A 22,790-nucleotide genomic window follows, 5' to 3' on the forward strand; every position below is an offset into this window, starting at 1 on the left:
TATTTTTTCTAGGAAAAATATATTTATATCATTTATTTTCATTATTTTGTTCATCTTCTGAGAGTTATATTGGCTTGCCTGCCCAGTTCTCCAGAAGTTCGACAAAATACAGTGATGCCAAGTATTCATCCAACATGGTATTCATTCACCTGGCAGTGCACTCTCCCTTAGCCACAGCTCTAGGCTAGACTACATAATATAAGATCGTAGCTTTGATTCCTGCTCACAGCTATTGCTTCTGCCACCTCGCATTGTTCAAAATACACAGAGCTGAGCAAAGAAATGACAATATGTAGTGGCTGTAAAAGGATAAATCATCAACACTGGCCCAGAGGTTAGCATCTATGTATGCCCCAGACCACAGAAAGAACCAGCCCAGGACAGCAGGTTCTCCAGTCTTTCACTGAAACTTCCCTATTCGTCCTACAAATCAGTCAGCCTAACAACTTTTATAGGCATTAGCTTCATCCCTAATATGCTTGGCAGCCCAGCATGAAAGCATAAGTTTCCACTTTTATGTGGGTTCACATACTCCACAGAAAAACACATAGACCATAAGCTGAAGGTTATGGATAAATGTAAGTTAAACGTGAACATTTTTTTTCATCTTAAACTTCATGTCTGATATCAAATTTTGACAAATTTAGAAGTTAAAGATGTGCCACATAAAACAGCAATGAATCTATCATGTTTGCCTGTAAAGTAATCTGGACTAGAAATCCACAAGAATTTAGAACCCCTAAAAAAGGATTTAAAATTAAATTCCAAGAAAATTTCACAATGGTTCCTATTGCAACATAAAAGACAGTATGGATGGACTATACTGAATTACTCTATTTAGCTCACAATAAAGGAAACAGGTGTTCAGAAGTGCTTACTTTTGATAGAGTCCTAAATAATATGATGATGTAGATTTTTCTAAACAAAGTGAAACCTCAAGTTTTTTTTTGTGTTAGTAACTGCCACTATCCCCTTAAATAAATACCATTAGCAAAGCTGTACATGTTCCTGCTGATGTTATCTGCTATGCTAGTGCACAAATAAGTAAACAAGTCAAAGTCGTGTTGGCTACAACACCATTAAAGCCAGAGTGGAAAAAATAATGAATGTTTGCCAAAAAGACAAAATTAGCAGGGAAAGCTCCTAAGACAGTTTACAAACAATAGAGTGTGGAAAAGCAATTAAAACACTGAACGTGTTATTTTTGTATTTAAGGCAAAACATGAAAACAGGTAAGTAATGAATAAGTGAGCTAAAGAGAACATAACATTAAGCAACAATAATACATGCATGTACTTATATAGCACCTAAAACTTTGTACAAACTGGCTGCGTTTCTTAGATTAAAAGGGAAAATACACAGAACCAACCCCAGAAGGGTCAAATATGAAATATCAGTCAGCAGGCTAAATGCCAGGAAATTCCAACCTCCATAGTTAATAAAGAACTGAGGCAAAAAGATGAGCCTTAGATTGTTCTGTAAAACAAGACGGCTTAGGCATATTAAAATGTATTTTTTACAGAAATGAATTCCAGAAGGGATGTTTCCTTAGTGGGTTGGCCTGAACTGCCAAGCTTCAGCTTGGTACATGCAGCGTTGTTCCTGCTCAGCATGGGGCAAAAACCTAGCTAAAACTTTGCAGTTACTCCAGTCGGCTGAATTATAAAAGACAGAATAACTCTTCTGCTAGATTTCACAATTTTGGAGTACTGGTCAGCTTTAATACAATCAGTTTCTAGTTAGATATGTTTGTAATAGTTAATGCAGGTAGAGGTTGTCATGCAATCTAAAGGCAATGGAAGCTGAAAGGTATCATTGCTAAGCTGAAAGATATATCCTAAGTTTTCTTAATATTAATAGCTGTCATCACTTTTCAACCTATCAAGCAGTCATGCTTGCATTGGAGTAATGTCTCTAAAGTAACACATAACTAATATCTTAATTGGACATTTCTTTCAGGACCAGACATATTTTTGTTACTGCAAAGCTATAAATTGATTACATCAGTAATCACGTCTTAGTAACTTTTATTCATCTCCTCTTAACGCCTTCCATTTCTATTGCATTTTTAGCAGCTAAGAACAACTTCATGGCTAAAGAGGAACAAATCAGCTTCAAAGACTGTGCTGAAGCTTTCAAATCTGGACTCACAACAAGTGGAATCTACACCTTAACAGTTCCTAACACTGCACAGGAAAAGAAGGTAGGCTGGCTATAAACAGCTACCTGGGCACAGTATGTGATAAAAAGTTATTTTATCTAGTAAATGTACTATTTTAAAGGCAAGGTAATAGTGAACCTAATAGTGAACCTTACTACTTAGATTTTGTTTGTTTTTTTAATGGGCATGACATAGATCTGAGTATCTCAAAGGAAGATGGTTCAGGTGAAATCTTGGCTTAGCTGAAATGAACAAGCATTGCTGTTGTTCACTTCAGCATGCCAGAATTTCATTCTTTTCCACATAGTTTCCACATGGTTAGCATGATAAAAATCAATATAGCATTTTATTTCTTTATCACATCTCTAACTCCAATAAAATTGCCCTACGCAATCAGTGGGACAAATCACAATGACTGCCTAAAATGCATGAAAGTCCTCAAATAAAACAGACCTTTCCTTGGAATATATTCCAAGGAAATACTCACACCTGACACACTAATGTATGTCAGGTGTGAGTATTTTATAGCCATGACATCCATTGACTGTACTGTAACAGCTAGTTTATTGTTGGATGTTAAAAGAATATAGCTTTCCATCAAGTATCACATTGAACTAGCTCTTCCTTTGAAGTTTGCTCAATCTCAAGGACATAATATCATTCCTCAAAGAAAACCCAAGGTTAGCACTTGAGGCAGCCAGGAGGGCCAGCAATCTCCACTACTGTTCTTAGCTCCTTCACATGCCCAACTCCCTCCAGGTGGTGAAAGGAGGTAAAATCAGACTTCAGAAAAAGAGCACGCAGGGATGTGTACTCATATAAGCACTCTACTAGTACTAGACCCATTTATGGGATCCAGTTGTTTGTTATGGTGCTTTATGGGCATTTGTGTAACAATTAGATTAGTAATCAGATCAGAACAGAAACAGGATAACAGCCATTTATCCTAGAAAACACAGCCATGATTTAAAAAGGTGAGATTTTGCAGTGCTTTCACTATAGATTAGTTTAAAATCCTCTCTGGATGCTTTTATTTATTTATTTTTGAAAAAAAAAATAATTCAGTGCTTAATTGAAATTAACTTAATTGTCAGTTTAAGTTAAATAATGCGCCATCCCTCCATAGTAGACATCTGAGTGAAAAAGGGCAGTGACTGGATAAAACACTGGTTGCCTGATAGAGATAGAATGCTCCATTTGCTAGAGTAAAATAAAATGATAAAGTTTTGGATAGTATAATTCAGTAGAAAATAAAACGTGGAAAGCAGAAAAGTCCCAGGTGGATTGTGAGGATAAAGAACCAAAGCTACAACAAGCATGTTGAAGTCTGGGGATCAGATGATGAATGTTTGTTTCCAACTTGTCAGATAAAGTAGGCTGAGGAGGGAAAGGAATGTCTGAATATAAAAAAACGGTTAATGTGTTAGACAAACACTAAATTTTATATTCTTTTTATTTTATTATTTCATATTGTGGACATTTCCTTATAAAAAAGTAGGTATTTTAGGGAATTTAACAATGTGCTTGCAAAGCCATAAAGTTTTAGGCAATTTATATGATCTGAGAACCTACAGCAATTCACATTTCTACAAAACTAAAACCTGAAATACTCTAGCTCTGAAACAAAAGTATAGTTGCAAATTTCTGAGACTGTACAACATTAAAAAGTTCATATTTGAACATAGAGGCCTAAAACATTTAGCCAACCCCCAGCTCCCAGCATTTTGACTGTAGGGTGATTCACTAGGTTAACAGTAGTTTAAACTTATTTAAATAAATGCATAATTCAATAACATTTAATTATTTTAATATTATTCTGCCCACTTTGTATAGAACAAAAAAGACAATTAAAAAGAAAGGGAAAACTTTCCTTGCTATTTGAAGTGAAAATTAAGGGACTATAAAGCTCTAATCTGATGTAGATTTTTATACAAATACAAATGCATAAGTGGTGTTGTCAAGGGAAGTGAAGGTTTAGAGATAATCAACACGTTACACCATTTTCAACTGTTTATGGCCACTCAGACCAGGAAACAGAATGACCTTTTTTATTTGCCAAAAGTGCTGCACTGCTGTTTGTGTTTTCATCTTTTCCTCTTGTAACACCTTCTGACCTCTCAACAAGCTTATAAACAACTTCTGTGTAATCTGTGTAACTGATCCCACTCTACTAATTTGTCTCCCATCACAATACAAAACCAAAGAATTGAGTATGAGCTGAAAGGAGAACAATTATTTCATTCCATTAATATTTTCAAGCTTTTAAGCTTTCCTGTTCTGCAGCAGGACAAAAGCTAAGTCCCTTTAAAAACAAGGAGGAAAAACATCAGGAGACTGCTGACACAAGGAAAAATGGCAGAGGCAAACCCACAGAAGTCAATAGCTTCATGTTTACAGCAGTTACCTGAACCAGTTAACCTCATTCTGTTAATTAGACAGACTGTCTGAGCCTGGGCGACCCCAATATGTTAATCTTAATCGTTACCGTAACTATTACCAACATAGTATCCCAAATCTTAAATCAGTGGCTGAGCTGTTCTTCATTCCCACCCCCCTCTGGGCAGAGCTTCCATCCCAGAACTCACACACTTTCCAAGCCAAGGACTGTTTTAACCAAAACTTTCTTGCAGAAAGTGTTATGGGCAAGTTTGAAGTTACCAATAAAACCAAACCAAAAAAAAAAAAAACAAACAAAAAAACTGTGCATATTTTTTCTAACCAGTGATCATAAGAAAACTAGATAGTCATTCCAAAGGGGTCCATCCCACAAGCAGTAGATCTAGAATACACATACACAAAGTATTTCCAACCCCAAGCATTAACAATTAATCCCAAGCATTAAGTAGCTTCTCCAATACAAAACAGATGAGGAGACGTTTTCTGAGATTTGGAAGTCTCATCATCTTGCTCACCTTTTAGTGGTTAATAGGCATTAGGTGAAAGTGTATATAAATATAAAAATATATATAAAATAATATATATAATGTATTATAGCATAGTATGCACAATATATATTTATTTAATTATAATAACATACTATAGTAGTATAAACTATGCATTTAGCTTTCTTTTTTTATCCAGAACAATGAAACTAAGGCTGCCATTCTCACCTGTTCATATCCCTAGGACCTAGAGACAGCAGACCACAAAATCATTGAGCATCAAAAGCTATTTGAGAGCATCATGACTCAGAAGTGTTCAGACAGCAGCCAGAAGTAATGCAAAGGGAAACTGCACAGATGTAGCAATTGCAGCTGCTTTGGTATAAAAACTGTAGTGGTTATTCATTCTGATAACCCAGCAAGAGTCTTACCATTCAGAAAGTACGTCTGAAAACACTTATATCTTTGGAATGGGGACTATTTCTGGTTATATATCATACCTTACAATATTTTCAAAAATTGAGCACTGATCCTCAGCTGAAGGTGAAAAACAGCTGACCTTAGCTGTCTTGGTGCTACAGCTGCCAGAACTCTAAGTACTGAGGCAGTTTACAAGATAAATCAAATATACTCCCTGCCAATTTGTTGTAATTTGAGATGTTAATCTCTTTATTCTTTTTGGCATCTGTTTGAAGACTCCTGCTGCCTGTCTAATCTTGGTATCTATTTTTGCTAGTTCTATGAAATGTTGCATTTCTTCCTTTTGAACATAAACCTCAGCTAGGCTGAAAGGTCAGAAGAGTTGTGTTTTAGTAATAAGAGTGAAAGAAAGCCTCCTATGCATATCATTTTACTGGAGACTGAATTTTTTTTTTTTTTTAAAGAAAATCTATAGTCCAAATAAATACTTCCTCTCCCTGCATCTTTTGCATACATCATTAAGAATTTGTTCCCTCTGTGGGCTGACCCAGCAATTTATTGTGTTTGTTTAAACTAAGCCAATCTTTCCCTTAATCTTCAACATACCACCTATCTCCATCCTTAAAAATACAGTATATAAAATTAATGTAAGTATTTTTAGTAAAAAGTAACAAATCAACTTACATAATTATTTTTCTTTATGCAATCTTTGCTGTAATGTTTCATTTACTGTATACCTTTCCAAATAAGAAACCAAGATTGTATGCAAATTTGAAGTTCTTAGTTTCACAGTAAATATTTTAATATAAATTATTCTAGCATAATGATCTGGAGAACAAAGGATTGATTTTATGAGCAAAGCTAAATAGGTGAGGGCTTGTGAGAGAGGGTTTCAGATTGCCAGTCAATCCAGAAAGCAAAAAGTTTCACAGTGTGATGCTTACTTAAAGTAAAAATAATATTAACATTTTAGCTAGTTCAAGGGGGCAAGAGTACAACCACAAAATACAACAGTTAGAAACCATACACTGAAATCTCAAACAACAATTATCTTGTCATCTTTTACAACAGCTATTATGACATTAAAAGGAGATGATGTAAACCAATACAAGCCCTTTTGCTGTGCCACACTTTCCACATAATAAAGGAAAGGATTTCAATTTCGAACACCATATAACTGTCATCTTTTAGAAGCAGTTACAGATGACTAACATGATTTTATTTGGTGTGGAAAAAAATACTATGAAATTTACCTAAAATTTATAAAATCATTATTGGAAAATCTACATGAGGTTTTTATGGATGTCTCTTCTTGATTTCTCATTAGGTATTTCAGTTCTTACTAAATTGCTTCCTTTTTCAGAACAAATTTTCACTACTACAGCATTTATCACAAAGAGACTATTGTGTCTATAAAGTCAGTTGTCTTGCCATTCACATGTAAAATATTTGTGTTATAGCCAGTATCTGTTTTCTGTAAGAAGTGCAGTTTGAGAGTATTTTAATCTCCTTAGGACTGAATATTGCACTATTTTAAGGCATTTATATCATTAAATTAATAATTTCAGTTGAAATGTAGATGATATACCCCAAGGAATTTGTACGTAACATTCAAAACATCAATTAACATCTACAACAGCAATATCAGACTGGACCATGTAAATTAATACTTGGTCTCTCCCTATAAGCAGTTAAAAACTACACATTTCACAGAAGGCTGAATCAGTTCTGTTCTAAATCTGGTTTACTATACAGTCTTTTCAGTGGGATGAATCTTCAAAATCAACAACTTTCTCTACAAACAATGATATTTGACCACTTTTTTGATCAGCATTTTATCTTACAGAGACACTTAATAAAAGTATCTGCATCAGCTTTATCCCATTCTTAGTAACCTTCTTCATAGCCTTTTGTGGCAATCAGTTTTCATATATGCACTGTACATCATAAAATAACTTCTTAAAACAGATCAACCTCTTTGTATAATACCTTATCTTTAGAATGTTATACTTTCCTTTTCAAAGCAATTTTCATTTTTATTATGTTCAATTTATATACCATTACCAAATCATTACCAGTCATTAAATACAGATGTTAGTTAAAAACAAAACAAATAAGCAAAGGAACCCCAGGCTTTGAGGTATAAGGAACTTCATGCAGCAGTACAAAATAAAGTTGCTGCTTTCAATTAAATTCTATTCATATGACATACTTTAACCAGTCCCTAATTCAACTCACTTTCTTCCTTCTAAAATCTCTTTCCTAAAATCTCCAGTTGAATGTCTCACAATTCTCTGATGTTGAACAGAGTCTAGACACAACCTTAAAATACAGCACCTGCTTTAGATTTCCTATGTATTGTAGCCTACTGAAACACTAATATGTTTAATATAATCAGCTCTAAGGGCTTGCTTTCCTTTCAGAAACCTTTCCTACATGTCTTTCCTTTCAGAAACCTTTCATACATGTCTAGGAAACCATTTCCTACAAAGAACTAAAAACTGCTAACACCAAAAAGACCATCTCCTATAAATGGGGATAAGAAAGACATACAGCTTCAGTGACAGTCAGTCATGATTAGACACACGGTCACAAGCTGCAGTAATGAGTTATGCAAGAAGGAACACCACCAAGTAATTTATTTATTTTAAATAAAGGAGAAATCTCAAATTAATGATGAGATGCTCATGTATTAGATGCTCATGTAATGGAGAGTGACTCTTTGCTCAATCAGAAAATGACAGGACAAGGGGGAATGGTTTTAAATTAAAAGAGGGGAGATTTAGATTAGAGATTAGGAGGGAATTTTTCACTCAGATGGTGGCGAGGTACAGGTTGCCCAGAGAGGTTGTGTATGCCCCACCCCTGGAGGTGTTCAAGCCCAGGTTGGATGAGGCCCTGAGCAACCTGGTTTAGTGGGGGTGAAACTACATGATCTATGAGGTCCCTTCCAAGCCATTCTATGATTCTGTGGTTCTATGTTTGTTTTTGTTTTTTTGTTTTTTTTTAATTTTATTTTTAAATTTTATTTTTAAATTTTATTTTAATTAATCTTAACGATGAAATATTCTAAGTCTAAGAAGTCAAGTCTTGACACCACTACTGTAGATTATGTTTTGCTTATTTAATGATATAGCTAAATAGTTACCTAAAACATAGTTTATATGTTTATGTTAATAGTTACTAAAACATAGATCATGTTTTGCTTATTTAATGATATAGCTAAATAGTTACCCTACAGGTTAAAATTTAATGTAGTTTAACGCTGAAACTATAATTTCAAAACTTTCAAACTTGAAATGATTCTGAAGAAGTCTCAGAACTTCAATATATTGGCAGAAAGTGCTGAAAACCACACACATACACAAGCTTCTAAATAAGAGCACCTAAAGCATTAAAGTATGAAGTCTCCAAACAGAAATACTTGTACAAGAACTTTAAGATTTTTCTGAGTATCTGTACTAACATCCAATATATGCAGATAGTGATTTCAATATGACTTTAAATTATACTGTTTTACACAACCTTTTCTATTGACTTCACACATCCCTTAAGTTTTGCTAGTTTCAGAAAAACAGAATTAAATGTAATAATTTTAAATCTTCATTTAAAAAAAAAAAAGATCCTAAGTATTCACAGATTCTTTTTGTTAATTTATTCCCTATTTTTCTCAAACATGACTCAAAAATTACATCCAAATTTTCAAAAGATTTTCTTTCTATCAGCATCTTCCCAGTTGAACCTTTTCTCTGTTAGAGTTTAGTGAGTATATACCAGTCATTTCCTATTTTATTTTAGAAAGAGATCAACTGAACAAGTCACCTATAAATTTGAACTATGTTGTACTGGGGATGCATTTATAGTGTATTTTAATACAGAGTTCAGTAAACTTTCTACTATATGTCAATCCTTTCAAATGTACAGCAATAACTTGGTAAAGTCAAATATGATCTATGAATATTTGGAAACATCATAGTATAGTAGCTACATTTTAGTTCTAGAATATCTACAATACAGATCATTTGTTGTAGTCTGAATAACAGCATGGCTTCAAGATTTAACTTTTCAGCTATCAATTCTACACCTAGATTCATTTCTGGGGGACAGATAATCTGCAAACATATTGAACAAAGACAGTGGGAATAAAAACATTTTTCAGATTGTTCACTGTTTGAATTTAACAGCGTGTGTACTCTGGCAAACCATGGGGAATTTGAATGACTCTCTCCCTCCAAAATAAAAAAGACTGAAAAAGTAAAACCATCTTTCAGGAGAAATATTTCATCGGGAAAAAATGTAAATGCAAGAGGAAAGTAGTCAGAAGCTACATTCATTTTTTGATTGAAAAGTCTAGATCTAAAGTTGATGACCCATTTAACACTAGCCATCAGCTGTTTTTAAGGTGCTGTTTGTGTTCTGATAAATGTGATGCATAGTGAGTTATTTGTGGACACCACAAATTATTTTATGAAGATTATGAAAATCAACATTTCTAGGTTAATACACATTGTACACTTTAAAACTTGCCACTACAGAGAATTATGCAAAGTATATGCTCTATGTTTGTTTTTTTTTTTGTTTTGTTTTCCACAACACTGAATGAACTTAGACTGTTACATACTTACTCTGATAGGCCTACTGTGACATGGAAACTAATGGAGGAGGCTGGACAATTATGCAAAGGCGTGAAGATGGCAGTGTGGATTTTCACCGGACATGGAAAGACTACAAGATGGTAAACGATATTTTCTGAGGCTTTAATATTAGTTATTGTAATCTAAAATCTGATATAATAAAGTATAATAGCATCCTTAGATGCTATTAGCATCCTTAGAAATCATGAAGAGTTTATAAATTGCCTTTATCCTTAGATGTTCATTTTAAAAATGTCAGAGTAGTATAAATTGTTTTCTGACGCAGACTTGCAAGTGTGGTATTTGTTTTTAAAGAGTGACTTCACTTTTCATTAATAACTATTCCATGATATGTCCACATTTTTGAGTTATTTATATTTGTGTTGCTAGTGGCAACTTGCTCCAAATAATCTATTGATTCACTAATTCAGATTCCTAAAGTTGTCATTGCTGAAATCAACTTCTTGAACTATCCAGAACCTTCACAGACTAAAATTATGAGTTAACAGACTGTTAAAATGGATCAAGTGATCACTTCAAACACAAATAATAATAAAAAATCCACACACAAAAAACACAATTATTTAAATATACTACTTGAATTACAGGGATTTGGTGATCCTGCTGGAGAGTACTGGCTAGGAAATGAGTTTGTTTCTCAACTGACTAATCAGAAGCGTTATGTTCTCAAAATACTCCTGAAAGACTGGGAAGGAAACGAAGCATATTCTTTGTATGACCAATTCTATCTAGCAAATGAAGAACAAAAATACAGGTAAGCAGGAAAGTCTGATCTGAATAAAAGAAAAAAAAAAAAAAAAAGATCTGAAGAAAATTATTCTAAACTGTGTAGATGCATTATCTTGTTTCCTACAAATTATGTGCTTTTTTTTTCAATTCACTCAGAAAGTAGTGCTTGTCTTGTTTTTCACCTGTTCCCTAAAATATTTTAATATTTTTATTTTTCAAAGGAGACAATGTACATTTTGCTAGTGCACACTGTGTGTGCGTAACAAACCAGATGCACAAAGATGAAGAGAGTATGGCATAGTACAGGATACACATACTAATACAGCAGATGGCAGTGCACAGTTTTCAGGTCAATAAGAACAAGTCTGTAGTTGCAGAGGAAAGAGGGGCATAAAAATGCAATTGTACATCCATCTTCTGCTCTAAGCATGTAGATTCATCTTTACACAGAAAAATAACTGTCATGTTCAAATGTACACATGGGGTAACTCTCAAAGCTCCGTAGTAGAAAGGTATGAGGCGGAAAATGGGTTTTATTTTATTTTCACATCACAGGCAAGTTTGTCAAAGAGAACTTCTAGACAAATTTAACTTCTAGATTTGCTTTTCTTCTTGTCTCAACAAAATTTTGTATCTTGCAGCTGGGTAACTGTAATTGACATTTTAAAGAGAGAATTCCTAAAATCTGTTAATGAGTTACCTTGTCTTTAAGCAGACAGTTAAACAGTTAAATGTTTCTTTACCAAAATAAAATTGTAACAATTCCTAAGTTTTAAACCAAAATTAACATTTACCATTTGTTATTTGAATAAAAAACAAACAAACAGGAACCATTTGCTGGATCAGCATTGCAAATGGCTTTAAGATTATCAGTCTATCAAAGACTATCAATGGCAAGAGACTATCAAATCATGATTCCAGGGAATCAATAGGTTTCTGAAAGGTGAGTGACAGATAGACAATGCTGCAAGGAGATTTTCCACTTCAGTCTTTCACCAGAAGTTCACTGCATACAGAGCTAATGCTACCTTCTCATTCTTTTAACCATTTTCTTGGATTCTCAAAGAATAAACTTCCTACCTATGAAACTGAAGCTAATACCAAATACTATCCCAACCCCTACAAACCATCCACTTTTAACAGGAATTTTAATGGACATATTTTTGCTTCCATAACTCATTAAAATATAAAGCCTCACAGTTTTTTCTTACATACTTGTTCAAAAAAATGAATAAACTTTTAATATTATCATAGCATTTTAACATAGTATCAGCCACAACTGAATTATATGGGCAGTTTATACTCTGACAGGCTCTTCGTCTGCAGTAGATATCGTATGATGGTATATAGAAGAACTCAAGACTCCGCAGTATAACAGATGTTTTCCTACTACATGGTCTGGGAAACGTTTCTTTATATGAATCTTAAAAATTCATCGAGCTTTACCTGACTGTACAGAGAAAAATACCTACATTTAGGTCAATTTCTCCAAGGTCACTAGCAACTATTTGATGTAAACAAAGTCAATTTGACAGCCAAGAGAAATGAAGTTGTTACTTCAACTCAGGTCTTGTATGCAAAGCAATCTAACGCTATCAGCATCTCCCTCCCCCTGAATGTTAGATCTTAATGCCTTAGTAGTATACAGCTGTCTCATCTCCAAAGCAAATATTTTTTCATCTGGGAACAGTTAGAATCAACAGCAGAGATTTTTTTTTTTTAAAGTAATGCATTAAAATACTTGGTAAGACAACCTTTGCAATATGGGTCATTACCCTTGTCCATTTACATGATTAAAAAATGGTTACTGAAAACCAAGTTGGTTGTACATAGATATTGAAAAAAAATCCAAACACAGACTGCATCACAGAATGCAGTAGTTTAAAGAACATATTTAAAATTATAAAAAAAAAAAATAGAAAGAGATTATTCAATCAAGAACAACTTTCATTATATTAAAAACAGTAAGACTGCATTAAGAATGCAGTTGGTTCATAAAACTGACATTTCATAGAATAACAGAAAAAACTGAGATCAGAATGAACTCTAGCTGAGTCCAACTTCCTGATCTCAAAGCTATGAGGTCAGACTATGTGCCTCAGGGCTTTATCCACTTTGGTCTTCATTACCTCCAAAGATGGAGACTGTACAACCTCTTCCACTGCTTGTCTGCATGGTGAGGATTTCCTGACATCTAGTGATGAGATCAGAATCTCATTTCAATTTATATCCACTGACTCTCATCTTCTGTTGTAAGCCATACATTTAAAAAATGTTTCAGTTCTATGAAACTCTGCTTTATATTAAACTTCAAAATATGTTTGCAAATCAAGCTTAGACTCATACTCTGTGCTCAGAACCTTTAGTAGTATGTTAGAAACTGGCTTACAGGGACCAGTGTTTAAATTTAAATTTTTAAACTTGCCTCAAGAAAAAAAAAAAAAAAAAAAAAAAACACAGAATATTTAGCTTTTTGAGATTTTTGAGGAAATTTGTAATGAGCTAATCTTTTGAAATGCAAATTCATTCATTCTTAATATTTTTACATAGGAAATATAAAATGGGTTAAAATAACTTATCTATTAAATTCCCAAAGACAACTTCTATCATAATCAGAGAATTACATGGAAGATGTATTACATGCTTCTCTGGGGAGAAGCTGGTTCTCAGAGTCAGTTCTACTCCTTAAACAAAGAGAATAGCTCTGAGAAAGGTAAGCTATTGATACAGAAATGCAATCAGCAAAGGGTCATGGTGGGAGCAGAGGGTTTAAATCCACACAGTTCAAGACATTCACTTTGAATTGCATAACATAGTCACAGCTGTGTAACTGCCTTCCCAGGTCAGTGCTCCGGTATCTCTTCTCACTGTGTCTGTACCTGCATAAGGAGATCTAAACAGGAGCAGCATTGCTGAAAGCTTGACTTGCTAGGGAAGTGAAACAAACTTAACGGGAAGAGGAATTTGGAAAGTGGAAAAGGAAATATTTAGAAAATCCTTAGTATCAGTTACTAGTCGGTAGTTGAGAGTCCTGGTAATGCTCTTATCTCATAGATGCCACGTTTATTGCAATGTAGCATTACGTGTGGTAATAGCAAAATAGGAACCAAAAAAAAATTAAAAAGTTTTGGTTTATCTTTTTAACTTGATTTAAAAAAAATGCACACAACTACTTACAGAAGTAAGAAAGCCTAATTAAGAAATTATATATGAAAAAATTATTATCTACCTGCTGTCATTTTCTTCTAATATGGCATGAACAAAACAGCCATCTCTGCTAACATGGACACTGTTCATTAGGATATTGTGCTGACCATTTCTGCTCAGTACAACAGTGCATTAGCCAGAAGAGAACTGAACTCTTCGAACAGGATGCTTACTGCAAATTATTTCATCGAACAGGATGCTTACTGCAAATTATTTCATCATTATTTTGTAGATCAACTGTCATAAACTTCCACAAAATATTTGTTTTTCCATTCCTCACTTCTGCAGGATCCACCTTAAAGGACTTACGGGGACAGCAGGCAAAATAAGCAGTATAAGCCAACCAGGAAATGATTTTAGCACAAAGGATGCAGACAATGACAAATGTATTTGCAAATGTTCACAAATGCTAACAGGAGGTAGGAATGTTTTTTTCTTTCTCAGTCTTCCTATTTTTATTGGCACAGAAATTGTCTATGAGATAAACAGTGATAATTTTGACTTACTAAATTTTGACTATTGAAGAAATCCAAAGCTGACAGAAATGCTAGAGTGGTGACTCTAAATGAAATATTTTACCATTTGACAAAAGTTAATGTAAAACAAGAGAAGCTAAAATTGGGAAAACAAACACACACACACACACCAGTCCCTCAAGCTGGAGTACAAGAAAGTCTGCAATTAAGAGTGACAGCAGATTCTTCCAAGAGTGAGTTAACAGTCCCAGAGATTAAAACACCTAAAGGCCTTCAAAACTTATTTTAGAGATCCAGTTGATCAGTGAAATGGCTCCTGATTTTTAGACACAAACACATTTCTTAACTATCCAAAAGAGAAGAACCTCCCCAAACCTGCCATATGACATATATGCTACGGAACGGTACAAGTATTTGTACTTTGAAGTGACATTGAATTGAAATTGAAATTCTGTATTTCAATATGATCCTGAAATGTCAATGCATGCATTTAAGATAAATCACTTAAGAGGCATGTACACTTTAATAATCGTTCACTATTTATTGGAGTTCTAGGTGATGTTTTGACCTTGAACCACACAAGTCATGCTATAATTTGTCAATCTAGAATTCTATATTCTGAAATGTAAACAACTTTTGTAAATTTGACTTCTCTTCCTGCAATCTCTTAAGAAATGGTTTGTTTCCCTATAGCACAAAAAAGAGTTTCTGCTTATCTAAAAGGATAATTGGATTGCTGCCCTGTAAAACAGAACATGCATATTATCACCATCATAACAAAAGTATAAAAATATTATCTTATTAATAAAAATAATTTTTCCTTATGACCCACTAAGACCCACTAACAGGTCAGGACCACAAGGTTACAATATAAGTTTGGGCTGCTTTTTTCTCCTTCTTATCAAGTATCAACACAGTTTTTTGATATTATCTGCACACAGAACTAAAACAGATAGCTGATTTAATCCTCTAAAAACAACTGAAAAGGGAATTTAAATCTGCAAAGAACAGGAATGTACAAAAGAGAAGATGAAAAGCAAAGACAACTCAATATCATTACACTTTAAATAAAGTTTTGCCCTCAGATAGTCAATAATAATTTAATATTGATAATTAATTAACATAGCTTCAGTGTCTTCTCTATGCAACTTTAAACTCCAAAGGATTACATAAACTTTAAGAACATGTAGTTAATACCCAAATACCTTTCCTTACTGGGTTTGAGGCAAATATTTTATATTGACACTTTCAAACCAGGGGAACAAGAAACTGATTTTAGATTTATTTCTCATTTGGGGACAAAAAAGAGTTTAAAGTCTTCATATATACTATTTGGAAAATTATTTGTGCAGATATTTTTCATCTGCTGACATTTTCCTTTGTTTTCTGATCTTGCAGGGTGGTGGTTTGATGCATGTGGTCCTTCAAACCTCAATGGAATGTATTACCCATTACGACAGAACAACAACAAGTTCAACGGTATTAAGTGGTACTACTGGAAAGGCTCAGGATACTCTCTCAAAGCCACGACTATGATGATTCGACCAGCAGATTTTTAAATGCTTTTGCATTCTTATGTGAATTATGTATTGTATAGTCTTCAAAGACTTCATTTGCCAAGCATATAAACACATCTGCAACTTGTCTCATTTTCAAGCCCAGAAAACATGCGCTAATGTTCTGAAGGGATCAGTTCATTCCAATCCTTGAATTGCAATAGCCTTGATCCACTAAAGCTCATATTATTCAACTAGACACAAAGTCTAAAGCATCAACATGATATAACATTTATTTGGCCAAATGACTGAATAAAAAGAATATCCAAGAAACTGTCAGACAACTGAAGGACTGTCTTTTACCGATCATTTATGTTATGTATGTGTTAGTAAATAACTGGAACTGTGAAAAATATCTAAACTAGTTTTAGCAATATGTATTTTGCCTCATCACTGAACTTCAAACATTACTCTAATATAAAACACTTAACTAGGTCTAGAACTATTTATCTGTGTGCCTGTTTGCCGTTATGTACATAGAAATTATATTCTGTAATTAGCTCAATACTGTAGTTATTACATTCTTTCCCCCATAACCTCCTAAACAATTTCTTACACTTATTCATTTTTTTCCCAACAGCCTGTATTACTTTATTTAACAGAGAACAAATAGCATTTAAGTACTTTGCATTTATTCTTGAGAAATACCATGTACAAAAAACACCATTTCTTTCAGTTTGCACGTATTACAGTCACTATCTTTAAGTTACAAAAATCCCTGCAAATTATAGTGTTTCTTTACATTGTTATGAAAATTGCACTTTTTTATTACCTTGTCATTTACCTGTAAAATAACTGACCAGTGTTTTATAAACTGAGACAACAGCATTAACACCAGATGTCTAGTTGTCTATGACAATCAGTCATGGTGCCGTATTCCATCTAAATATTTTGTAAAAATAACCTATCTTAAAAACCATATGCATGTTATTTGATGAAATTCAATTTATGCCTCTGACTTAAAGAAATAAGTTTTGAAAAAAAAAAAAAGGGGGGGGGGGAAATCTGTAAGTTACCAAAGGTCATACTATAATTTTATTATTATTATTATTATTATTTTTACAGTAAGGTTCTCCCTCAAAATTTTTCATGAAGAAGGTAGGCCCTCAGTGTATGACACAATGTGAATAAATGACTCTACCAGGTAATTTTTGACTTTTTTTTTTTTTTTTTTTAAATTACATAATTTAATTCTCATGCTTAGTCTTTGCTTTAAAGTAATAATTTTATAAATTTTTAATTTCAGCAGCTGACTGAATTAGCTACAAGACCTCATACCATTAGCTAAAATACCTCATACCAAAACAAAGCAAAAAGCCCAGACACAAGATTTCTGGAGGCTTGCATAATAAAAGGCATTGTATCTTAAAAACAGTAAATGATTTTGAGAAAGATAGAAGTAAACTTTTCATTTCAAACTGGCAGTTATTAAAACTCTGTTGGACTACCCTACCATTTACAACACCACCGTTCTTTGCTGAAAATACATGTCAGCATCACTGAAGAGCATTAGAGACAAAAAATACTTCTAAATATTACTTCATGACCTGATTTTAAATAAACATAAAAATAAATAAACAATTAATGTAAATTAAGTCATCATCTGAAGAGTTGTACAGTACAATTTCAATATATTTAAGATTACTCTAAGTAATTTATTTTTTCTCGTAGGAAACTTGTAAAGATACACCAAATTAAAAAGAATACTTCACAAAATTACTTTCATGAATTTCTACATGTCTTTAGTCTGGTAGAAGACTACCAATATAGTAAAGGGTTTGAAGCACATGATGTACAAAGAGAGCTTGGGAGAGAAGGCCTTTTTTTTTCAGCCTGGACAAGACAAGAAAAAAGGGAGACCTTACTGTTGTTTACAACATCCTGACACAGAAGACAGAGGCAGACCCTACCTGGAGGTGCACTGCAGTGGAACAATAAGCAATGAACACAAATTGGAATTTGGGAAATTCCACTTAGATAGTTGGATTTTTATTTATCAGCGTGAAGGTGGACCTGAAAAATCCCTTAGTATCCTGATCTAATTAGATCTGCTTGGAGCCGGGTACTAAAACCTTCACAGGTACTTTCTGACTTAAGATATTTTATGATTATATGAAATTGAATAGAAATAGCATATTTCCTCCTTCATCGCATTTAATCAGATAAATAAAATACTCCCAACATTTCTGATAGTAAATATATATAATCCAATAATAATCCAATCCAATAATCTGAAAAAGGCTTCTTAAAAATTGATTGAATCTTGTACAATATGAATACTTACCTAGCAAAGAAAAATAGTGCTAACTTCTGGTTGATAATAATGTTCATTATTTTAATAAGAAAACACAATAGAATGGCTACTCTAGCCATTCTACGATAGAAAGTGCATGGCTACTTTCAATTTGCTGGGAAAAGAAAAAGTTTTTATAAAGCAAAAGGCTCTTTCTGATGACTATTCCAGGAAAATGATTAATGATACTGTGATAGACATTTAACAGATCAATTGTTAAATGATTTTTTAACATGGAGTTCATCATCAACATGAATGTAAAATTACAGAGTGAATCTGTTTTAAATGATCTCATTATCTAAATGAGACTGCATGGATTAAGCTGCAAACAGCAAAGTGAAGTGAGAGGAAGGCAATTCAGACTGAATGCAATAGGAAAAAGAAGGCTGCAACCATTTCTTTGGTTTAATACAAATAATGAAAACACAGTGATAATATAACTCCCTTTAGATTCCTTCCTGTAATCTAAAAATAACCAGTACATAAAAGTAGAATGCCCTTCCATTTTCTCTAATGCCTATTAGGAAGCAGAGAAGAAATAACAAGAAAAGAAAGGTAAACTCCATTCATACCCAAACAAAAATTCTATCTTTAAATATGAGGTATCTACACTATCTACAGTAAAACACAAGAATGACCCAAGAATGGAAAGATGACAGAAATATCACTTTCAACACCGACTTTGTTTGCTGAAGAAGCACCCTGCAAACAAGTTTCTCAGCACAACCATGCCTCCTCCATTTTATCTCCTCATCATCTCTCCACTCCTCCTAGATCTACATTGGGAACAAAAACTGTAAACAGAATCTAAAAAACAACACCAGCAGGAATCACTTCCCAAGAATGCTATGTGAGTTGTTACTGATAGCATACTTGGTTATTAGACAAGGTTGTCTGAGAAGACACTCAAAGCAGCTTGATCTGAAGTACTGTGGTAGGGTGTTTTTTTTTTTTTTTTCTTGTACAAATACAGAAAAAAAAAAGGACATGCCTGTTTCTTTTTCACATGAAGCATTGCCATTAAAGTATTTGTTATATTAAAAGTTTGCTTCCCGCCTTTAGGAAAAAAATACTACTTTATAATGAATGATTGATTTCTTGGAACTTGTTTCAGAAAAAAAAAAATGTTACAGTGTCTCTTCACTTTGGGAAATTATAGCTTAAAATCATGGAGCTTAAAATCAAGTCTTTGTCTTGAACAAGTCAGTTTACATAAACTATGGATTTAGAAGGAAAGTTAAAAATGACTCCTTAACAGTCAGTACAACTATGGTAAAAATAAAGTTCAACCTCCATTAAATGTTCTGTGCTCAAAACCTGTAAGAAACTTTGAGAAACGAGTAACGGATAAGAATATATTTATCTAGCTTCAGTGTAAGAGAAATTGTGAAACCTTTTTCACAAAACTATTGGAGTATTCAACCAGCAACATGCTAGAGTATTTTAAATCCAAAATGAAATTAGCATTTAAACAGTTACAACACATGGAATGCAGATATTTAGATCTGCACAGATATACCATGCCTCCACAAACGCACTTTTGAGTTAGTTTGCAACTCAGTACTTGAGCTCAGCAATGATCATTAAAGAAGGGACAAATGCTTCATTTTACCTACTAAATAGTGTTAGAAGTCCACAGTAATTTTACATTCCGAAAGCTATTTTCAGACTGAAAATATTGACACCATGATGTGACACATCTTCTCACTAGACAATAACGTGCCTTTCCAGTATATATATGTGTGGGTAGAAATTAGATATGCCACAAGTAAATTAAAGTATATTTATATTTAGGCAAGATGTTAGTTTATTCCATTGTTAATTGGTGAATTGACCTTTTGCACCTTCTGTGTAATGTTTTGCATAAGTTTCAGAAGTTAGTTGTTATATACACTTCAAAAATTAGTAGATGAAGGAGAAAATAACTCCTTATAGTATATTCTTTAACAAATATGTTTTTTCTTCATAGCATTCATGATCATTATACCTTTGTATAGGGTCAATAATTTTTCAGATAAAAGTGTGTTTATAAGTTTAAAGGGCAATCAAACTTACAGGAGCCGCAGGGAAGTTGGATGAAAGTTCATATGGTTCCTCTGAGATCCAATGGCCAGCTTCGAAAGACCACAGAACCTAAAATAAATGAAATCATATGCAGAACTTTTATAATTTCTAAAATAGCAAAATACTTGAATGTGTAATTAGAACCAGCAGTGCAGTTACAATAGTTGGTCTGATATTTCATTTACCCAAACCAAATGATTCTCTAAAAAAAAAAAATAAAAATTTAAGAAAATCAAGCAATCTGAAAAGTACAAATTTTACAAATAAAACAAACCATTAAAATACCTGTCATATTTCTATGCATGGCCACGTTCATTTTCAAAATCTTACAAGGATATTGGAAGAGTCTACTTTTTGCATTGTGATACTAGAATAAAATTAAACAGGCAGTCAAAAGGGAAGAACATCAACAATTGCCATATTATATCAGTTCTGATCTCTTGATTCAGTTCATTATTGAACTTCATTTTTCCAGCCTGTCAAGATCCCTCTGAATGGGCACACCCATCAGGTGTATTAAACACTTCTCCCGATTTTGTATTATCTGGAAGTTTGTTGAGGCTGCCCTCTGTCCCATCAGCCAGATCATAAATGAAGATTTTGAACAATACTGGACTTATTATCAACTCCTATAACTGTCTGGGATTATGAAACTATTATATATAATACATGTCAGCCTGCAATGATGAAAAGCTCTGATTCTCTTAGGTATCCTCTTCTGCCAACTGTACATCATAGATCACAAAAAAGGTTGCTAACAGAGCAGAGTACTGACTGTCTAGAAACTACATGATCATTTGTGTTCAGCTGAGCTCCAAAATCCTGGATGGATATGATCCTTGCAGACTTGTGATCCTGACACTGGACAACTTTCAGACTTCTGTTCCCATCAGGGCCATCACAAAACGGATAATCAAAGAGTACTTCAAATGTTCAGGGATATCTTTAGGGATATCTTTGCCTACATAGGGACTCCGCATTTTTACATATTGAAAACTGAAATATTTCCTCTGCCTGTCACAGAAATGACTTTCTATTGTTACGATGAGCAAATGAACATAGTGTTTGAACTATGATTTTACTCTAAGTGTCCTTTATATACTATTTCGAATAGGTGTATTTTCAACTTCTGAAGTGTACTTTTCCAAAAAAAAAAATCTAAAAATATTCCATCCAGCACTTTCTGTAGGTTGATTTTCTATGCCATTCTTGAAAAAAAAAAAAATCATTATAAGTTGCAGCCGGTAGACCTAATTTTACATAATTTAGCCATAATTTTAAATCCTCATAAGGAGTGTTCAGAGACTCGCTTAACTGGTAAATGCATTATCCTTATGGGACCAAAGTTCCTACCATGGGGCTGCCCGTAAGTCATATAAAAGATGTTTTGCTGCTAATTTCTAGATAGTTTAAATTCTGAAAGACATGTTGATGAACCTCTGTTCATCATAAGTTTATTTTCCTCAATGACTTCATGAGTGTGAGCTGAGCCATATAGTTTCCCACATATGTAAAAGACTGGTAAGCTCTTTGGAAGTTTTCCACAATCACACAATTCAATAACTTTCTCCTTTCACAGATATTTGAACTTTGCAAGGTACTTCCTGTAATTATCACTTGGCAAGACTTCATTGAGTCAAAAAAGCATCATTACCCACTAGTGACAGACAGCAGAGTTCATACACTCAACCTTAAAAACATATGCACCCAATACTTTGCTGCTCCTACAGCAACAGGTAGTATTAAGTTAACAAGAGGTATATATATATATACAATCTCCAAAATGGGATACATGGCTTTTGTTAGAAAGTAAATCTCTACATTTAGGATCATTTACCTCTTGCAATCACATTTTGCCTATATGGTTCTGCAGGCTTTTCAAATATATTATGTCTGTTTCTCACTGTTATTGTAGCCATCCACCACTAAACTGTTGCCATTATTCACCTTAGAACAATCTGAATTTCACCAGTACATGAAAGTACCATCATGCTTGATTCACAGCTGATTTTTTTTGTTTGCTAAAAAATTATTTTGGATAAAGTTGTTTTTAAATCCATATATTATTAGTTTTCATTTAAATTACTTTATTCATAAAACTTCATAAGCAGTATTGTGAGATGTTCCCTTGGACAAAAATTGGCATAATACATAATAAGCATGAAATGTTTATCCTTTACCATGTTACAGATCACAAAATGAAACAAGATTATAAACTAAACAGACTGATAATAAGCTATTAATGTAAATCTTATTTTCCCACATACAATTAGTCCATCTCTTAACTTTCTATAAAGAGTTCTTTTGCCCATTCTTGTGCTACTGGAAGCAAAATGCAAACAATTTA

The 22,790-nt window shown here is 33.4% G+C and overlaps 2 protein-coding genes across 7 annotated transcripts in view; one reads left to right on the forward strand and one right to left on the reverse strand.

Moving 5' to 3' along the window:
• Window positions 1–17,234, forward strand: part of ANGPT2 (angiopoietin 2) — a 45,086-nt gene extending 27,852 nt beyond the window's left edge. For 2 of the 4 annotated variants that reach the window (XM_068678421.1, XM_068678423.1), the window contains 5 exons: window positions 2,076–2,203; window positions 10,097–10,198; window positions 10,706–10,872; window positions 14,343–14,473; window positions 15,929–17,234. In XM_068678421.1, coding sequence (XP_068534522.1) covers window positions 2,076–2,203; window positions 10,097–10,198; window positions 10,706–10,872; window positions 14,343–14,473; window positions 15,929–16,089 — 689 coding nt within the window. In that variant the 3' untranslated portion in view covers window positions 16,090–17,234. Of the gene's footprint in view, window positions 1–2,072; window positions 2,204–10,096; window positions 10,199–10,705; window positions 10,873–14,342; window positions 14,474–15,928 lie in introns of all 4 variants that reach the window. The other 2 variants (XM_068678420.1, XM_068678422.1) reach the window with 1 other exon arrangement.
• Window positions 1–22,790, reverse strand: part of MCPH1 (microcephalin 1) — a 126,164-nt gene that overhangs the window by 63,850 nt on the left and 39,524 nt on the right. For 2 of the 3 annotated variants that reach the window (XM_068678418.1, XM_068678416.1), the window contains exon 12: window positions 20,435–20,512. In XM_068678418.1, coding sequence (XP_068534519.1) covers window positions 20,435–20,512 — 78 coding nt within the window. Of the gene's footprint in view, window positions 1–17,461; window positions 19,156–20,434; window positions 20,513–22,790 lie in introns of those variants that run through there. The other variant, XM_068678417.1, reaches the window with a different exon arrangement.

Source organism: Anas acuta, chromosome 3 (genome assembly GCF_963932015.1).
Source record: "Anas acuta chromosome 3, bAnaAcu1.1, whole genome shotgun sequence".
Classification (NCBI taxonomy): Eukaryota; Metazoa; Chordata; class Aves; order Anseriformes; family Anatidae; genus Anas; species Anas acuta.